Below are 16684 nucleotides of genomic sequence, written 5' to 3' on the forward strand. Positions count from 1 at the left end.
CCACTGAAAAAAATTTGTGCGTAAGTGGACCCATGCTGTTCAAACCCTGCTGCTGAAAGATCAAAAGTATATTCTTTGACTCCAGTATAAGTTAGAAATTAATCACCAAAAGAAAACTAGAACATCAGTCTAGTTTTTATGAGATTTGGTTTACAGCCCAGCATCTACAAATGTTTTTTAAATGTTACATTTGTGTTTTGCAAGAACATATACTATGCAATGTGTATTTTTCTATCAATATTCATTAGGTAAAGTTGGGGGATTATTATTATTCAAATCATCTGTACATCCCTATTGATTTTCTGTTTATTTGTTTTACTTATTACTGAGATAGATATGTAAAAAAACAGTACAATATGGAGGCTGGTAGACCAAGATCAGCATGCCAGCATGGTCAGGTGCTGGTGAGGACCCTGTTCTGGGTTGCATTTTCTAATTTCTCCTTGGATCCTTACATGACAGAAAGAGTAGGCTAGCTCTAGGACCTCTTCTTGTAAGAGCACTAATCCCATTTATGAGGACTCCACCCATATGACCTAATTACCTCCTAGAAGTCCCATCTCCAAATATCAACATATTGAGGATTAGATTTGAACATATAAATTTTGAAAGAAAAGAAAAAAGTGTTAATCACTCAGTAGTGTCCGACTCTGTGTGATCCCATGGACCGCAGCCTGCCAGGCTCTTTTGTCCATGGAATTCTCTAGACAAGAATGGTGAATGGTTTGCCATTTCCTTCTCCAGGGGATCTTCCCCACCCAGGAATCAAACCTGAGTCTCCTGCATTGCAAGAAGATTCGTTACCATCTGAGCCACCAGGGAAGCCCTATAAATTTTTGGGGGGACACAAACGTTCAGTACATACACACTATTAGACATGTACATGTATGTCCAACAGCAAGGACTAGGAGAGAATATACAAGTCATGAATCACAGAAGACATGTAGGGCTGTCTTTTCTGGGGCAAGGTCACCTATCTTACATGGAGAAAGAATCTGAATTCCTGCCTTAGCACCATGTTCTAACCCAGTTAAGGAACTGAAATGTTAACATGAAGGAAAATAAAGATTTAATGCACATTTTTCATACTGCTTTCTCAAAATTACAACACATTAATTTTTGTAGAAAGTGTCCAAATACTCACCATGTGATTTAATGCATTAAAAAGCAGTTTTCTCCCAGATGGTTTGTCAAAATCAGCAACAATCCAGAAAGTAACTGAAGAAATTACATAATCATCTGAAAGTTTCAAACAGTATAAACTAATTCTTAAAATCAAACCAAAGATAGGAACATTTCCAGTTAACAAAATACATAAAAATAATAATTTTTAAAATCAATCATTTTGAAAATAAGCAAATATTGGTAAAAATTAAACACACACAGAGTGAAATACATAGAAAATGTTAAGAGTAATTCATTTATAAACTTTGTATAAACTCCGATACCAAAAAGAAAGAATAGTCCCCAAGAAACACATCTATGGGATACTTATGCCAGTAGAGAAAACGGTATTATGCTTATCAAGGTTCCACTGTTGGCATGCAAAATTGCCTTCCAGCTACATGTGTAAAAAAAATGATATTTACAACTTACATAATGTAAAACCAGACACAATAAATTATTAGGAGATATTGGAAATAGCAATATTTTATTAGCTTATGATTCATGTATTTCAAAAATTCTGGCTATTGTTAACTTAGTCTAATTCACATCATCTTGTGCCAAAAACATCAATACTTTTTTTTTTCAGAAACATCTGAAAATCTGGAAGCCACAAGATGAAACAATTTTTAATTCTGCAGTCACAGTTAAATGGGTTTAATTTCATCCAACCTTAGCATATAGCATCTAAAATAATACTTGTCTGGCTATCATTAAACCTATACAAAAATTAGTCCCTTAGATCATATGACCCACTTAAAATAACCGTAGAAAGTTTGCTATACCAAAAACTTACACCTAAATAGATGTGAAGCTACATCACTTCAGTTATCATCACTGTTGTTGTTGTTCAATCACTAAGTCATGTCCAACTCTTTGCAACCCCATGGACTGCAGCATGCCAGGCTTCCCTGTCCTGCACCATCTCCCGGAGTTTGCTAAAACTCATGTCCACTGAGTAGGTGATGCTATCGTACCATACCCAGTAATATATAATTATGCAAAAACTGGCTTTGGTTAATGAAAAAAATATGTAACAAAATGAAGGACAACACTGATTCTCCTGGCAATCCTTCAGAAGCAATTTAAGAGTAATGCAGTGGTGGCACATTCTTTTCAAAAAAGAAAGGTAAACAATGCTCATGCCTTCTTGAATGTCAACACTTTGACCATTACAAATAGTAAACTGAGAAATATTTCAAAAATGCTAAGCAAGTTTCTCCCAATTCTATATTTCTTTACATAAATACAAATAAAGAAATAAGGTGTTTCTCAGTTAATTTATTCTTTTAAATTGCAAGAGATTTAACCTAAGGGCATTAATTATAGGCTAACTTACTCTATTCTACTTATATGCAGAGTACATCATGAGAAACACTGGGCTGGAAGAAACACAAGCTGGAATCAAGATTGCCAGGAGAAATATCAATAACCTCAGATATGCGGATGACACCACCCTTATGGCAGAAAGTGAAGAAGAACTAAAGAGCCTCTTGATGAAGGTGAAGGAGGAGAGTGAAAAGGTTGGCTTAAAGCTCAACGTTCAGAAAACTAAGATCATGGCATCTGGTCCCATCACTCCATGGGAAATAGACGGGGAAACAGTGTGAGACTTTATTTTTTTGGGCTCCAGAATCACTGCTGATGGTGACTGCAGCCATGAAATTAAAAGATGCTTACTCCTTGGAAGGAAAGTTATGACCAACCTAGATAGCATATTTAAAAGCAGAGACATTACTTTGCCAACAAAAGTCTGTCTAGTCAAGGCTACGGTTTTTCCAGTGGTCACGTATGGATGTGAGAGTTGGACGGTGAAGAAAGCTGAGCGCCGAAGAATTGATGCTTTTGAACTGTGGTGTTGGAGAAGACTCTTGAGAGTCCCTTGGACTGCAAGGAGATCCACTCAATCCATCCTAAAAGAGATCAATCCTGGGTGTTCATTGGAAGGTCTCATGTTGAAGCTGAAACTCCAATACTTTGGCCACCTCATGCGAAGGGTTGACTCATTGGAAAAGACCCTGATGCTGGGTAGGATTGGGGGTGGGAGGAGAAGGAGACGACAGAGGATGAGATGGTTGGATGGCATCATCGACTCGATGGACATGGGTTTGGGTAGACTCCAGGAGTTGGTGATGGACAGGGAGGCCTGGCGTGCTGCGGTTCATGGGGTCACAAAGAGTCGGACACGACTGAGCAACTGAACTGAACTGAACTCTATTCTGACGCCCTGAAGCAATTTTTGAAATACAATCCAGAACCTGATAAATATATTTCTTCTATTTTTTATTCCCTGTTTCTCTGTCTACTTTTCCCTTCACTTGACACATTCAGGGCCTTAGCATGCCATACAATGGAACTGAATCATATTTTATTATTTGTTGAATTTCTTGTAGCCAGACCACTTTATGAGCATAAAATCACAGATCTGTTAGAAAGTAATTCAAAGGCGACCTGGTCCTAATTTGGATTCACCCCATAGCATTCTAAAAAACTAGCTGTGTGCTTAAATCTCTCTCATATATAAAAATTACCCCTTATTTCACAATAATTTCATCTTTAGATCACTCATTGTCAGAAAGTCACCACTTTATATAACAACATAAAAATCAGCTTTCTTTTATGTTTCATGCATGGGTTCTCTGTGTTCTCTCCAGAACAAAGTAGGTCAAACAAAGCAAAGTAAAACTCAAACCAACCAAACTCCATTATCTGAAGAGTTCATGGTATCTCACAAGTCTGTGGTCATACTGCAGTTTTGCTATCTAGGCTAAATCCTTATTTCCAAAGATGTTCCTGTCTTGGTCCTCCTTCCTTTGGATATGACCGCTATCCTAAGCAAAACATTCAGACACTGTTTAACCAGAATGCAGAACTATTCTCCTCTCATCTGGGGATTACACTTTTATTCATGCCTTATAAGATTATCAGGTTACTTAATCTTGACAGTGTTTTACCACCTTCCTAAAAAGGAGAATAACAGAATAGCTTGCTTTAAAAAAAAGGCAAAGAAATAAGATTAACCCCTCTGCATATATGATTAGCTAGGATAGGCGGCATCATTTTTCTCAGCATAATCCTTTTATCCTAACAATTTAAAAATTCTAAAATTGAAAACCAGGCCTCTAGTCAAATATCAACATACAAAAATGCATTATGCAAACATTTAATAAAATTATTAACTTTTACCATTTAGGAATAAATTCATGAAAATAAAATATGCTTATTACCTCCTTCAGTTACATAGTACATGTTCTCTGCAATTACAGCACTCTTATCTTGTGTATCCAAGAAGAAGAAAGTAGAGAAATCTTCAACATCAGCAGTTACTAAAAATTTTAATATTAAATGTTAAATAATGAATTAATAAAACATTCACAACTCAATAAACATTTGTAGAAAAGTACATGGAAGGATTATTTTACCTGATGTAGATATCAAATTAAGGTACTGCCATTTATTGTGCAAAATCAAAGGATTTATACGGGGCACAACATTATTTTTACCCATTAGGAAGTCAACTGCATTTATTTGATCATTTAATGCACCCTAAAATAACAAAATATTATTTAGGTAATATAGGCAATTTATATGCATATGTTTTAATATGATGCAGAGAATACATTTAAAGACTGATTAATCTAAAATAAGTCAATTTAAGATTCTTACAATAAACTTTCCTGTAAAACTTTGGAGTTTTTTTCCAATTAAGCAATTTTTAGATGCAATTATGCACAGATAAATTTAATTACTACTTTAAAAAGCACTACTAAATGATTAGAATGGAAACTTTTACGCAATTAACTTTAGCTATTAAGATAGTTCTAATGTCATGTAGAAATAATTTATAAATATCATTCATCATACATTTTTTCATACATGCTTACCTACCATAAAAACTTCCTTTTGTAAATATGCAGTTGCATCTATCATTCTGTGAAGAACAGCCATTTCTAGTTCCTTAAAATTCAGCTCTTCATGGTGAAAGGATTCACCATTATAAAGAGCTTGAGGCAAAGGACCCAAGCCAGTCATCTTATAAAAGTTTGTTCCTGCCTATTCAATTAAAAAAACACCAGAAAGTTAAACAGAATATGTCTGAAAAAGAAATACATAAATAAAGGGACTGCCACATTTCTGTATGTCATAGAAAAATGTTAGTTTTGCTAATTTTATCTGTTCTTTACAACACCACTTGAAGAAAGGTAATTTACCTACAGAGAACAAGTCAGAAAACTTTTTTAAAAAGGGCCAGACACATATTTTAGGTTTTGTGAGCCATCTGGTCTCTGACACAACTACTCAATCATGACGTTACAGTGCAAAAGCAGTGACACAGAACACATGAACAAATGAACCTGGCCATCTCCAACAACCTGTGTTTATAAAAACAGGTGGAAAAACAGGTGGTGGAAAGGCTGGATTTGGCTCGGGGGCTGTAGTTTGCTGGCCTTTGATAGACAGTATGACCTTACATTAAAAAATACATCTACCTGCATAAGAGGTTAATTTATCTCTATGTTCATTTGTTTAGTAAACATTCATTGAATTCATGTGTTTGGCTAGACTCTGTGAGTATAAAGCTAAAATATCTGCCTTCAAGGGGCTCACATATATACAGGCAAAACTGAGGCCATATACCAGGTTTTATGGGAGCCCAGAAAAGAAGTAACAAAGTTTGAGTGTGTAGAGAAGGCATCATAGAAACCCTCTTCAGGGAATAACAGTAAAATCTTAAAGGACAAGTAAAAATTTGCTTGTCCTTTAAAAGTGGACGAAGACACTCCAAGCGAAAACAGACAGCACTGCAAGGGATAGAAGGGAAGAGAGAATATGGCATATTCAGGTAATGGCAAACAGTTTTGTGTGTTTACAGCGGGAGAAGTTATTAATACGTAGGGAGAACGTATCAGGCCAGAGGGGTAGAGGGGCTAGATCATGAAGGTCTTCAGCATCTGGATTTTATCTTGTATGATACAGTATCTCTAATCATTCATTCATTCACTACTCAACACTATGTATCATTAAAACTGTCATGATAGCCAATATATTAATAATTACTCTCTGAAGCTAAGTACTATTATTATATTCACTTTATAGATGATAAAATATACAGAGAGTCACTTCCAATGTCATATAACTACTACATTTTGGAAACAAAATTTGTACTTACAAGTGTGTGACCAATAGTCTGAACTCTTAACCACTGAACTATATTATCTCTGAGCTATATTACATATACATATATATGCTGGGAGAGGTATCAGTAACCTCAGATATGCAGATGACACCACCCTTATGGCAGAAAGCAAAGAAGAAGAAAAGAGCCTCTTGATGAAAGTGAAAGAAGAGAGTGAAAAAGTTGGCTTAAAGTTCAACATTCAGAAAACTAAGATCATGGAATCTGGTCCCATCATTTCATGGCAAATAGATGGGAAAACAGTGACAGACTTTAGTTTTTTGGGCTCCCAAATCACTGCAGATGGTGACTGCAGCCATGAAATTAAAAGATGCTTGCTCCTTGCAAGAAAAGTTATGACCAACCTAGACAGCATATTACAAAGCAGAGACATTACTTCGCCAACAAAGGACCATCTAGTCAAGGCTATGTTTTCCAGTAGTCATGTATGGATGTGAGAGTTGGACTCTATAGAAAGCTGAGCATCGAAGAATTGATGCTTTTGAACTGTGGTGTTGGAGAAGACTCTTGAGAGTCCCTTGGACTGCAAGGAGATCCAACCAGTCCATCCTAAAGGAGATCAGTCCTGAATATTCACTGGAAGGACTGATGCTGAAACTCCAATACTTTGGCCACCTGACATGAAGAGCTGAGTCATTTGAAAAGACCCTGATGCTGGGAAAGATTGAAGGCAGGAGGAGAAGGGGCTGACAGAGGATAATAGATAGCATTACTGACTCAATGGATATGAATTTGAGCAAACTCTTGGAGACAGTGAAGGACTGGGAAGCCTGGTGTGCTGCAGTCCATGGGGTTGCAAAGAGTCAGACACAACTGAGTGATTAAACTGAAAACTCTATTATATATATCACTATATAATATTATCTATATAAATATTGAGCACTTACTGTGTATGAACACATATAAATGATATGAAAACTCTGTCCTAAGAAAATACATATATTAACAATTATATCTTCTTCTTGGACTGATCCATTGATCATTATATGATGTCGTCCTTTGTCTCTTATTTCAGCCTTTGTTTTAAACTCTATTTCATCTGATGTAACTGGTCCCTTGATATCTTCTCATCTTCATTTGCATGGGATACCTATTTAATTCCCTCACTTTCAGTCTGTGTGTATCTTCAGATCTGAAGTGAAGTCTCTTGGAGGCAGCTTATACACAAGTCTTGCTTGTATATCCATCTGGTTACTATGTCCTTTGATTGAAGCATTTAGTCCATTTACATTTAAGTAATTATTGGTAGGTATGTACATATTGCCACTTTGTTAATTGTTTTAAGGTTGTTTTTATGATTTTCTACACTATTAGTTCTGAGAAGTTAACTTTTTTGATGTCAACAGTGGTAACTTAAAATGTCAATAGTGGTAACTTAAACATTGTATAAAATGTGTCATTCAAAGGTAAAAATTCCCCTTTTTTTAACATTTAAAATCTAAATCTGATTGCAAAGTTAGTTATATTAAGATCATTTATTCAAGATAATAAAAGTTTCTTCACCGTATTTTTAAAAATTTGCATTCCAACTTACCTTTCTTTCACCATCATATTTAGAATCAGTTCCCAAAATATCCCAAATATTAGCATGAGGAAACTTATTTTGGAGAACACTTTTCACATTGTTCACAGTAAGTATTTTGTGATTCTCCACTTTCTGGTACATCTGTGAAAATAAAGATATTATGATTTTCATCTTACAGTAATTAGTTTTATTTCTTTTCCTTAGCATGAATATTTACAAAGAACTTATTTTATATTTTCTAAGTTCTAAGCATACTATATACATACATTTATATACACACACTCCCCCCACACACAGAGATAAGCAAACTATTTTAACAATAAAATCTATCATCTTCTAATAAAAATGGTACTGTGAATATTCTATAGCTTTCAAAATACTGTATCAAATTTCTATGTTATGTCTATTTTGATCAAGCCAGACCCTATGATTCTTAATAAAATAATAGTTACCTTTATTTTAAAAGATATATATATATATATACACACACACACATATAGTTTAAATGACTTATTTCAGAAATGCTTATTTTCATTTCCAATTGCTCTTTAGTAAATATTGTAACTACTATTTTTTCTATACATCCATTCTTCCTCCAGTCTCAAACACTTTAATCATACTGGCATAACGTAAGCTGTTACTCCTTTATTTTTTTTCCATTTTCCCCCTTCACTACAGATCTTCTACCATGACCCAGGCACTGTTCCACATGGGGAAAACAGACAGCTCTACCTCAAGAAAGACGGTATTTCTGAGTAGATGATTTACTGAAACATTAACATGAACTTGAGCTAAGACATTCTGGAGAAAGATCCTACCAAGCAGAGGGGAAAAACTAGTAAGTACAAACATCATTAGGTAGTATTTTGATATATCAAATAACAATATTATTTTTAGTCCTAATTCACTTAAAGTATTATTGCCAGAGACAATCCTCATATTATGACTGACAGAATCTTCATATTATTCTGCAGAGTAAGGAATTAGCATTCTGCGATTTCCTTTTATCACTATAAACTGTGTAACCTATCCCTTTAAGAGGTGACAGATCTAAAAGTAGCTCTCAGAGTTTGATTTTATGAGTCTCTCAGTTTATGAGGAAGTTTTCTCCTTATATTGAAGTAGAACATACTATGATCCTAATAACTCAAAAAAAGGGAAAAAGTACAGCCTTCTGTAAAACATAAACAGTGATTGGAAAATAATATTCTGAATAAAGCAAAAGTTACATATGAAAAGTCTTTGAGGTCAGTCATTTTACTAATTTGTTACTTTAAAAATATTAGGTATTCCTAAGGAAATGGCAACCCACTCCAGTATTCTTGCCTGGAGAACCCCGTGGACAGAGGAGCCTGGTGGGCTGCTGTCCATGGGGTCCCACAGAGTCGGACACGACTGAAGCGACTTAGCATTAGCAAGGTATCTAAGTTAGGTAGAATGTCTTACATAAGCTACTTTAGATATATAACAATTCAATCTTCTTATATACAATTTTAAAATTTTGGTTTTTTGAGGAATTTGCGATGCCATGCAATTTATTCACATTTTAGATAAAATAGTTTATATGCAAATGTTTATTAAAAATGCAATCCTTTTTTAAACCAACTCTGTTTCTATGGAAAGCAAAAGAATGTGTGCAATTTAAATATATTAATACATTATGAGAACTTGAGACCTGAAATAAAAATATAAATCCTCTTATTTTCATTAACATGTGTATGTAACTAACATCTTGTAAGCACAAAAGAGGTATTTTCAATCTTGTGAAATTTATAATCTAGTTAGGAAGGCAAACTTGCAGATATGTAAGTACTGTAACCCAAATATCACACTTACCCCTTTGAACATCATATATAAATTTCAAATTTTTGCAATTCAATCTCCAATTGCTTGGCTTCAGAATGTCTAAATTTTTTTTCCAAACTTTAAACTTTCTATTTTGTATTGGGCTATGGGCTTCCCTGGTGGTTCAGATGATAAAGAATCTGCCTGCAATGCAGGAGACCCAGGCTTAATCCCAGGGTTGGGAGGATGCCTTGGAGAAGGACATGGCAACCCAGTACAGTATTCTTGCCTTGAAAATCTCAAGGACAGAGAAGCCTGGGAAGCTACGGTTCATAGGGTCGCAAAGAGTTGGACATGATCGAAGTGACTTAGCACGCATGCATAGTCTATTAACAATGTTGTGGTAGCTTCCGGTGAATAGTGAAGGGACTTGGCCATATATAATTTTAAGAACTGTTATGTAACTTGGTAAGCAAATAGAAGTATGGGACATTATGAAGTGTAACTAACAAAATGAACCATCTCCACGAACAAACCAGATAACACTGAAAATGAACATCACTGTGGATTATAATATCGGTGAAGCACAATTTTCCTCCGAATCTCATCTCCCTCTGTTCCTCAGAAGCAAGCATCATCTTGTTTCTATTTACCATTTCCTTACCTTTTAAGTTCTAGAGTTTTATCCAAATGTATTTCCAGGCACTATGATATTTAGTTTTGTTTGCTTTTTGAACTTTAAACAGTACATGGTAATATGTTGGCCTTCTACACTTTCATTATGCCTCCAATACATCCATGATTTTAGCATATCATGCTCCATCATGTGAAATGATTAAATTTTACTGATTAATATGGATTATATATATATAGTATACCAATATACCATATATATGTAGTTTCTGGTTTGTTGCTATTGTGCATGATTCTGCTAATAGTCTCCTACAGCAAAGATTTGTCTCAAAGTATGTGTGTGTGCATGTGTGTAGGGAATATGCAAATTTAACTTCAAATTTTGAAGAACTACAATTGTTTCTCAAAGTGGTTATACCAATTCATATTCTTATAGGCAGTGTAATAACAGTGTAAAGGAATTTCCACTGTTCTCCATTCTCATTAATGTATGATACTGTCAGCTTTCTTAATTACTGCCAAATGATAGGAGATAAGATATATCTCAGGGTAAGCTTTATTTGCATTTTTATGATTTCTGAGATACTTAGTTACCATTAATTGTAATAAACATTTACTTACTTTAATAATTTCAATACATTTTGGCTTAACATTAATGTATCCTCTAATATTTTAAAAAATCTCTATGTATTTTTTCCATTGGGTTTTTCAATTTGTAGGAAATCTAGTACATATCATATACTGCAAATATTTCTCTTCCTTGGAACTTATTTTCCCTTACTTCTTTGATATCTTTTGATGAACAATGCACTGGTTTTCATTTGTAAGTAGCTAAATCTATCAGTATTCTCCTTCAGACTCATAATTTTTAAAATATTATTGAGGAATCTTAACTCATTTGGGGTCCTAATTTCTTCCTAACATTTTAATGCTTTGTTTTTCACATTAAGTTTTTAAGCTACTTGATATTATTTTTTACATAAGGTGTGAGATCCTATCTCTTTGTACCAGATTATCATTAACTGCCCAGCTACCAGCTGTTTAAGTCCATTACCAATATGATAGGAAGTTATAATAATGGTTGACAAGCCATAGAACAATAAATATAAAAAGGAATAGAAGATTTTTAAAGCTATAATCTGACTTTCTTAACACCAACAATACAGTTCTTGAATGCATTTATATTTCCATTATGAGCCATAAGAGAGCTACCATTATAAAATAATCTTCTTACCTCTTGTTACTTCCTTAATCAAGTTCTTATCAATTTCTTACAGCTTCTTTGTCAGACTCAGTATCAATCTTATCTTTTATCATTTTGATACCAATTTGCTGCCATGACATTTTCCTCCTTTGAAAATCTCTAGGAAGTCTTATAAACTTTGCCATTTAGAGCATTTAAATTTGAAATAATCTTCTCCACTCATGATTTTATTCAAAACCCAGTTCAAGAATTCTCTTACTAATTATTTTCTATAAACATGCTTCCTCTAAATTTATGTTCCTTTATCAGTTGGGTAAACCTAAATAAATTCAGATTTTTGGCAGAGCCTCAGTTGCCTTGTTTATAAAGTGGGGACAATATTATGTACTTAAGCTGAGAGTTGCAAGAATCAAATTCATCATGTGCACTAATCCATCATGACAGTTTTTATAAACTAAAATGTTAAAACAAATAGTAATATTGATAACAATGCAAAACACTCTACATTCTGAAGAAATTATACATAGTGCATTAACTCACATGTACTATGGACATAAACGCTTGTGATACACCATTCTCTTCTGTAATATAATTGAAAGCTCGCCAAAGGGCAACTCCAGCATCATTTGTTCCATCAACCTCATCATCTGTATTAACAATGAACACAAAACCAATTCTAGGAAAGAAGATGAATAAGAAATGTCACAACTCCCTCTTGAATCACAACAAACCATGGATTTTAAACATTATTAGACTCCAACATCTAGATGGAGGGAATGAGTTAACAGATGGGGTAAAGAAGAGTATTATTGTTTGAAAAGGTTTGAAAAGAATTTGTAATGACTATTCACCAAAATTCTCATCTCTGTAGGAGTCTTCCAAAATGTAAAACTCTCTGGTGGTGACATTATCAAATGGTTATTTTTTTCCCAGAAAAAAAAAGGGGGCCGGGAAGTGTACTCTTAACACAACCATAGGAAATGGATCCATCTTTAAGCATCCAAAGTGACAAGATCATTCTCTCAGGAAGGTAATGCAGTAAACAAGATTAGCAAGCAGGTGTGATTAACAGAGTCTAACATAAGGGTGTATGATTCTTCACAACATACAGCACTGAGATAACTATCATCTTGATTTCCACATTAACACTCTGTGTAACACAACATGAACATCACTGGATTTCCTTCAACTGACAGTTATAAATTGACAATTACCTAAGAGGAATTTTATGATAATAGAAAAGTTCAGCAACTTTTATAAAATCCACGGTATATTCTTGAGCAGGATCAATAAACAGAACCTAAAAAAAAGTAGACAGTCTATAATCACCATTTTGTTTTAACACTTCAGAATTTTTATGAAATTGAAATATAATCTAATTTCTGTAACTAAAAGTATGAAATTTAAGGTACAATTTCTTAAAACTTTCTAGTAAAGAATTTTGAGGAATGTATATAAGAGTTTCACAGTTTATGAAGAATTTCTAAAAGCTACACACCCAAATATAATAATACATGAAATTTAATCCGATTACTCATCTTCTTTTTGAAGCACAGCTCAAAGTAAATGTTTTTTGTTTTTTTGTTTTTTACAGGAAGTGAAATACCTTATTCTAAGTGTTCACTGGATTTTCTGTGATAAATTTTTTAAAAAAGAAACAAATTGAATTTTGACCAAAAAAGTAACGGCTTAACATCTGCTGTAGGAACTAAGATATTCACTTCCTATGTGAAAAACTGTAAAAGCCCTAGACATTTTCTCCAGTTTAAATTTCTATAAGGTTACTTAACAGTATAATAATGAACATTTATATGCACAGATTACAAAGTAGTCTTTGTGTATTTTTCCCTTAGATGTACTCAAATTTATTAATTCTTATAATATACAAGAAAAGTTTGATCATAAATTCCTTTTAGAAAATTTAACAGTAACCCATCAACTTAATATTGGTATTATAAAGGTGCATGGGGATAAAACAATAAAAGGCAGGTTATGTGTCCCTGCTAGCTTGTGAAACCTAGTCAGCCATGCCACCTCAAGCTTGTCACATTAGGCAAATACTTCCTTATTACTCAAATGCCTATTTACCAACAGCAAGGTAGTACCAAAAAACCCAGTGATATCTTTATAAAAGATGCAGACAAAATTTCAAAACATAAAACTCACCAAATTATGAAAATTACGCCTTATGAAAGGTATACTTTCGGGGAATATTGGTTTCAAAAGTTCCTGGTAACTTGAAGGCCATGTTAAATACATCTCATCAGTTTCTAAGTTATTAACCCACTAGAAAAGAATCCAGAAAGCTGTGAAAGCTATATTAATACTTAAATCATTTTCAAAGCCAAATCTGACTTTATCAAACAGCAAGTGAAATATACCTAAGATTTTCTACATTTCTGATTAAATATAAGAAGATAGATGAATATTCTGTAAGGAACAAACATTATGCGCAACAATTTTATATTCCCATAGCCTTTTACATTTTGTTCCCTCTGAAACAATTGACTATTTACTCATGTTTGTTTTTCATATTAAAAAATCAAACTGTATAATAAATAGTCTTCATAAACCATTTAAAGTATAGGAGGCAATGAAGTCATTCACCTCTCTAAAATTTAAAAGCTTGGACATAAGGAAAATAAAATGACTTAGAAAAGTTAAATTTTTAAAACCGACACTTAGGACATCCAGTTCTAATCAGGGTGAAATAGCTTATATTTAACTAGCCCTCTCTCCTGAAACAATGACCACAGGTGGGGAAAACCATTGTTTAGAGGCGTGGAGGTATGGGTCAACCAATGAACTAAGGAGTTACAACCCCTGAAAGCAGGAGGAACATGAGGCAAGCACCACATTCGCTTCAACTTTGTTCCTGGGATCATTTTCACAACTGTAGTCTGAAGGAAGATAATTCAAACAGCAAATGACAGTCATATCTGGCTTTCCAATATGGAAAAGATATATGATGTGAGTATCTTATCCCCTTGGTGGTGAGTTATATTTTTTTTATTTCAAGTGAGAAACCAGCATTATGCTTTATGCATCAGTCCCACTGAACTTGAATTAGTGACTGGAGGTTGAGTAGCTTTTGATGTGGATCAAAACAGCTGAATGGGTTTATTTAAAATGCAGATTCCTTGGCTCCACTTCAGACCTACTAAATAATTCCCATTCAAAACAAGCGCCCACATGATTCTTATCACAAATATTGAAGTTAGAAAGCTATAGAAATGACACAATTTATGGCCATGAGCGCTGGGTGAAGAAGCTGAGGTGATATCCGGATCCGTTTTGGAGAACTACTGAGACAGCACTGGAAATCATGCTGACTAGGTCCAGACACTGACTGCCCTGTCTCTAGTCTCAGGCGAATATACACACAGAAGCAGCAGCAGGAACTAGAAGGGCGCCTCACAAAGTCGTGTGCAGGACTGGCACTGACAGTCCAAAGATCTACCTCCATCCTGAGTTCTGCTGGTCATAACTCAGGCCTTTCTATCTACTAGGCTTCCAAGATATTGAAAAGAAGATATTGTCATTTATTGATTAGAACCTGTAAAACAACCTCCTCAACATCCAGGGAGTTACACAAGTCAACAAATAATCACAGGATAGGTCAAGCTGTTAGAGGCTGATACTCATTCTGAGAGAAGCAAAGACTTATAGTTCACATCTTTTGAGTTCTTTTGGGGGAGTGACGTTAGCTAAAACGTCTCAGTAAGAAATTCCAAAACTTCATCCCTATACAAAAACATGGAAAAACTAGAAAATCTGTGGGAATGATCATTTTCAGAACCATGAAAACTAATCAAAAGTTTACAGCAACCCTGAGAGTGTTTATTTAAGAAAAAAGGCTGAATCTCAGTAAGAACACTGAGATTTGTGGTATTGTAATAACTTACCTCAATCCCATTTCCTGCTCCCAGCCTAAACAGTAGCCTTGAAAATGACAGCTCACATTTCAGTACTGATATTGGAAGCAGGAGAATGGGCTTTATTCTGGAAGAATTGTAACTTTTTGTCTGAACTGTCTGGTGACTTCCCAGAAAACCTTCTGAAAAGTCTTGCCTTTATCCTGCCTCACTCATAATTTGCTTAGTATGAAAGCTGTTACTCTAATTTATGGAAAACATTTACTGGAAAATGTTTAGACACTCCTGAGATAATAGAAAATCGTTGGGATACACGATGGAGTAACTACAAACCTAGTGAGGAAAGGCTGGGGAATGGGAAACGGCTTTGAAAGGTTCTGATGAATTCCTGGGAATGTACAAGGCCATGGGCATGCTCAGGAAAGACCGAGAGAAGGCCCTATGTTCTCACTTCTAGTTGACTTTCAAGCTCTATGCAAATAAGAATTGAAGGCGAATGCAGAGATGCAGACCGCCGGGTTGACTGTTTAGTGTGTTCTACTCTCCCTCCCTTCACGTGCGACACACACAGAGCACCTCTGCCAAGATGCAAAGACTGGGAGATTTTCTGGTTCCAGGTATTTAAGTGAAATCTCGGTCCAGTATTTAGCAGATGAATAGGCTAACCTAACAGAGATTTCTGTGGCCACACATGAAAAAGAATACAGACTCTATTAAATGAGTCACTATTAAACAGCAAACAGCAATAATCACAAATCCTGGGGAGGGGTGAGAATCTGACTTCCAGGAAGTGCCACAGTACTCAATATTTCAACAACAAAAAAATAAAAGGCAATGAAAAATTCTAAATTAAACATAAGGAAACAATTCCATTTATAGTAACATCAAAAAGTGTAAAATACTTAAAAATAATTTAAAGAGCCTGAAACTTACACTGAAAGCTGCAAAACACTGTTGAAAGAAATTACCCTAAATAAATGGAAAGGCACCTCACATTCGTGGATTGGAAGATGTAACATGTCTAAATAGCAATATTCCTTAAACAATTTATCAATTCAACCAAATCTCAATAAAAATTCCAGCTTGTCTTTTTTTTTTTTTTACAGAAATGGACAAGCTCATTCCATAATTCAAAAAGAAAGGAAAAAGGTGTAAAATGCCAAGACAATCTAAAAGATGAAGAATAAAGTTGTAGGACTCATAATTTCCAATTTTTAAAGTCACTACAAAGCTACAGTAAAAAAAATAAACAGTCTGGTCCTGGAATAAGATACAGAGCAACAGAACTGAACTGAAAGTCC

General features: G+C 34.5%; 1 protein-coding gene across 4 annotated transcripts in view; it reads right to left on the reverse strand.

The window, feature by feature from the left end:
• UGGT2 (UDP-glucose glycoprotein glucosyltransferase 2) overlaps positions 1–16684 on the reverse strand; it is a 125832-nt gene that overhangs the window by 55876 nt on the left and 53272 nt on the right. For all 4 annotated transcript variants that reach the window (XM_081550335.1, XM_081550337.1, XM_081550336.1 and 1 more), the window contains exons 13-20: positions 13675–13794; positions 12723–12808; positions 12049–12184; positions 7896–8027; positions 5053–5217; positions 4587–4710; positions 4392–4490; positions 1145–1239 (exon numbers count right to left, since the gene is read on the reverse strand). In XM_081550335.1, the coding sequence (XP_081406461.1) occupies positions 1145–1239; positions 4392–4490; positions 4587–4710; positions 5053–5217; positions 7896–8027; positions 12049–12184; positions 12723–12808; positions 13675–13794 (957 nt within the window). The remainder of the gene's footprint in view (positions 1–1144; positions 1240–4391; positions 4491–4586; positions 4711–5052; positions 5218–7895; positions 8028–12048; positions 12185–12722; positions 12809–13674; positions 13795–16684) is intronic.

Source organism: Giraffa tippelskirchi, chromosome 12 (genome assembly GCF_054371585.1).
Source record: "Giraffa tippelskirchi isolate mGirTip1 chromosome 12, T2T-mGirTip1v1.2.pri, whole genome shotgun sequence".
Classification (NCBI taxonomy): Eukaryota; Metazoa; Chordata; class Mammalia; order Artiodactyla; family Giraffidae; genus Giraffa; species Giraffa tippelskirchi.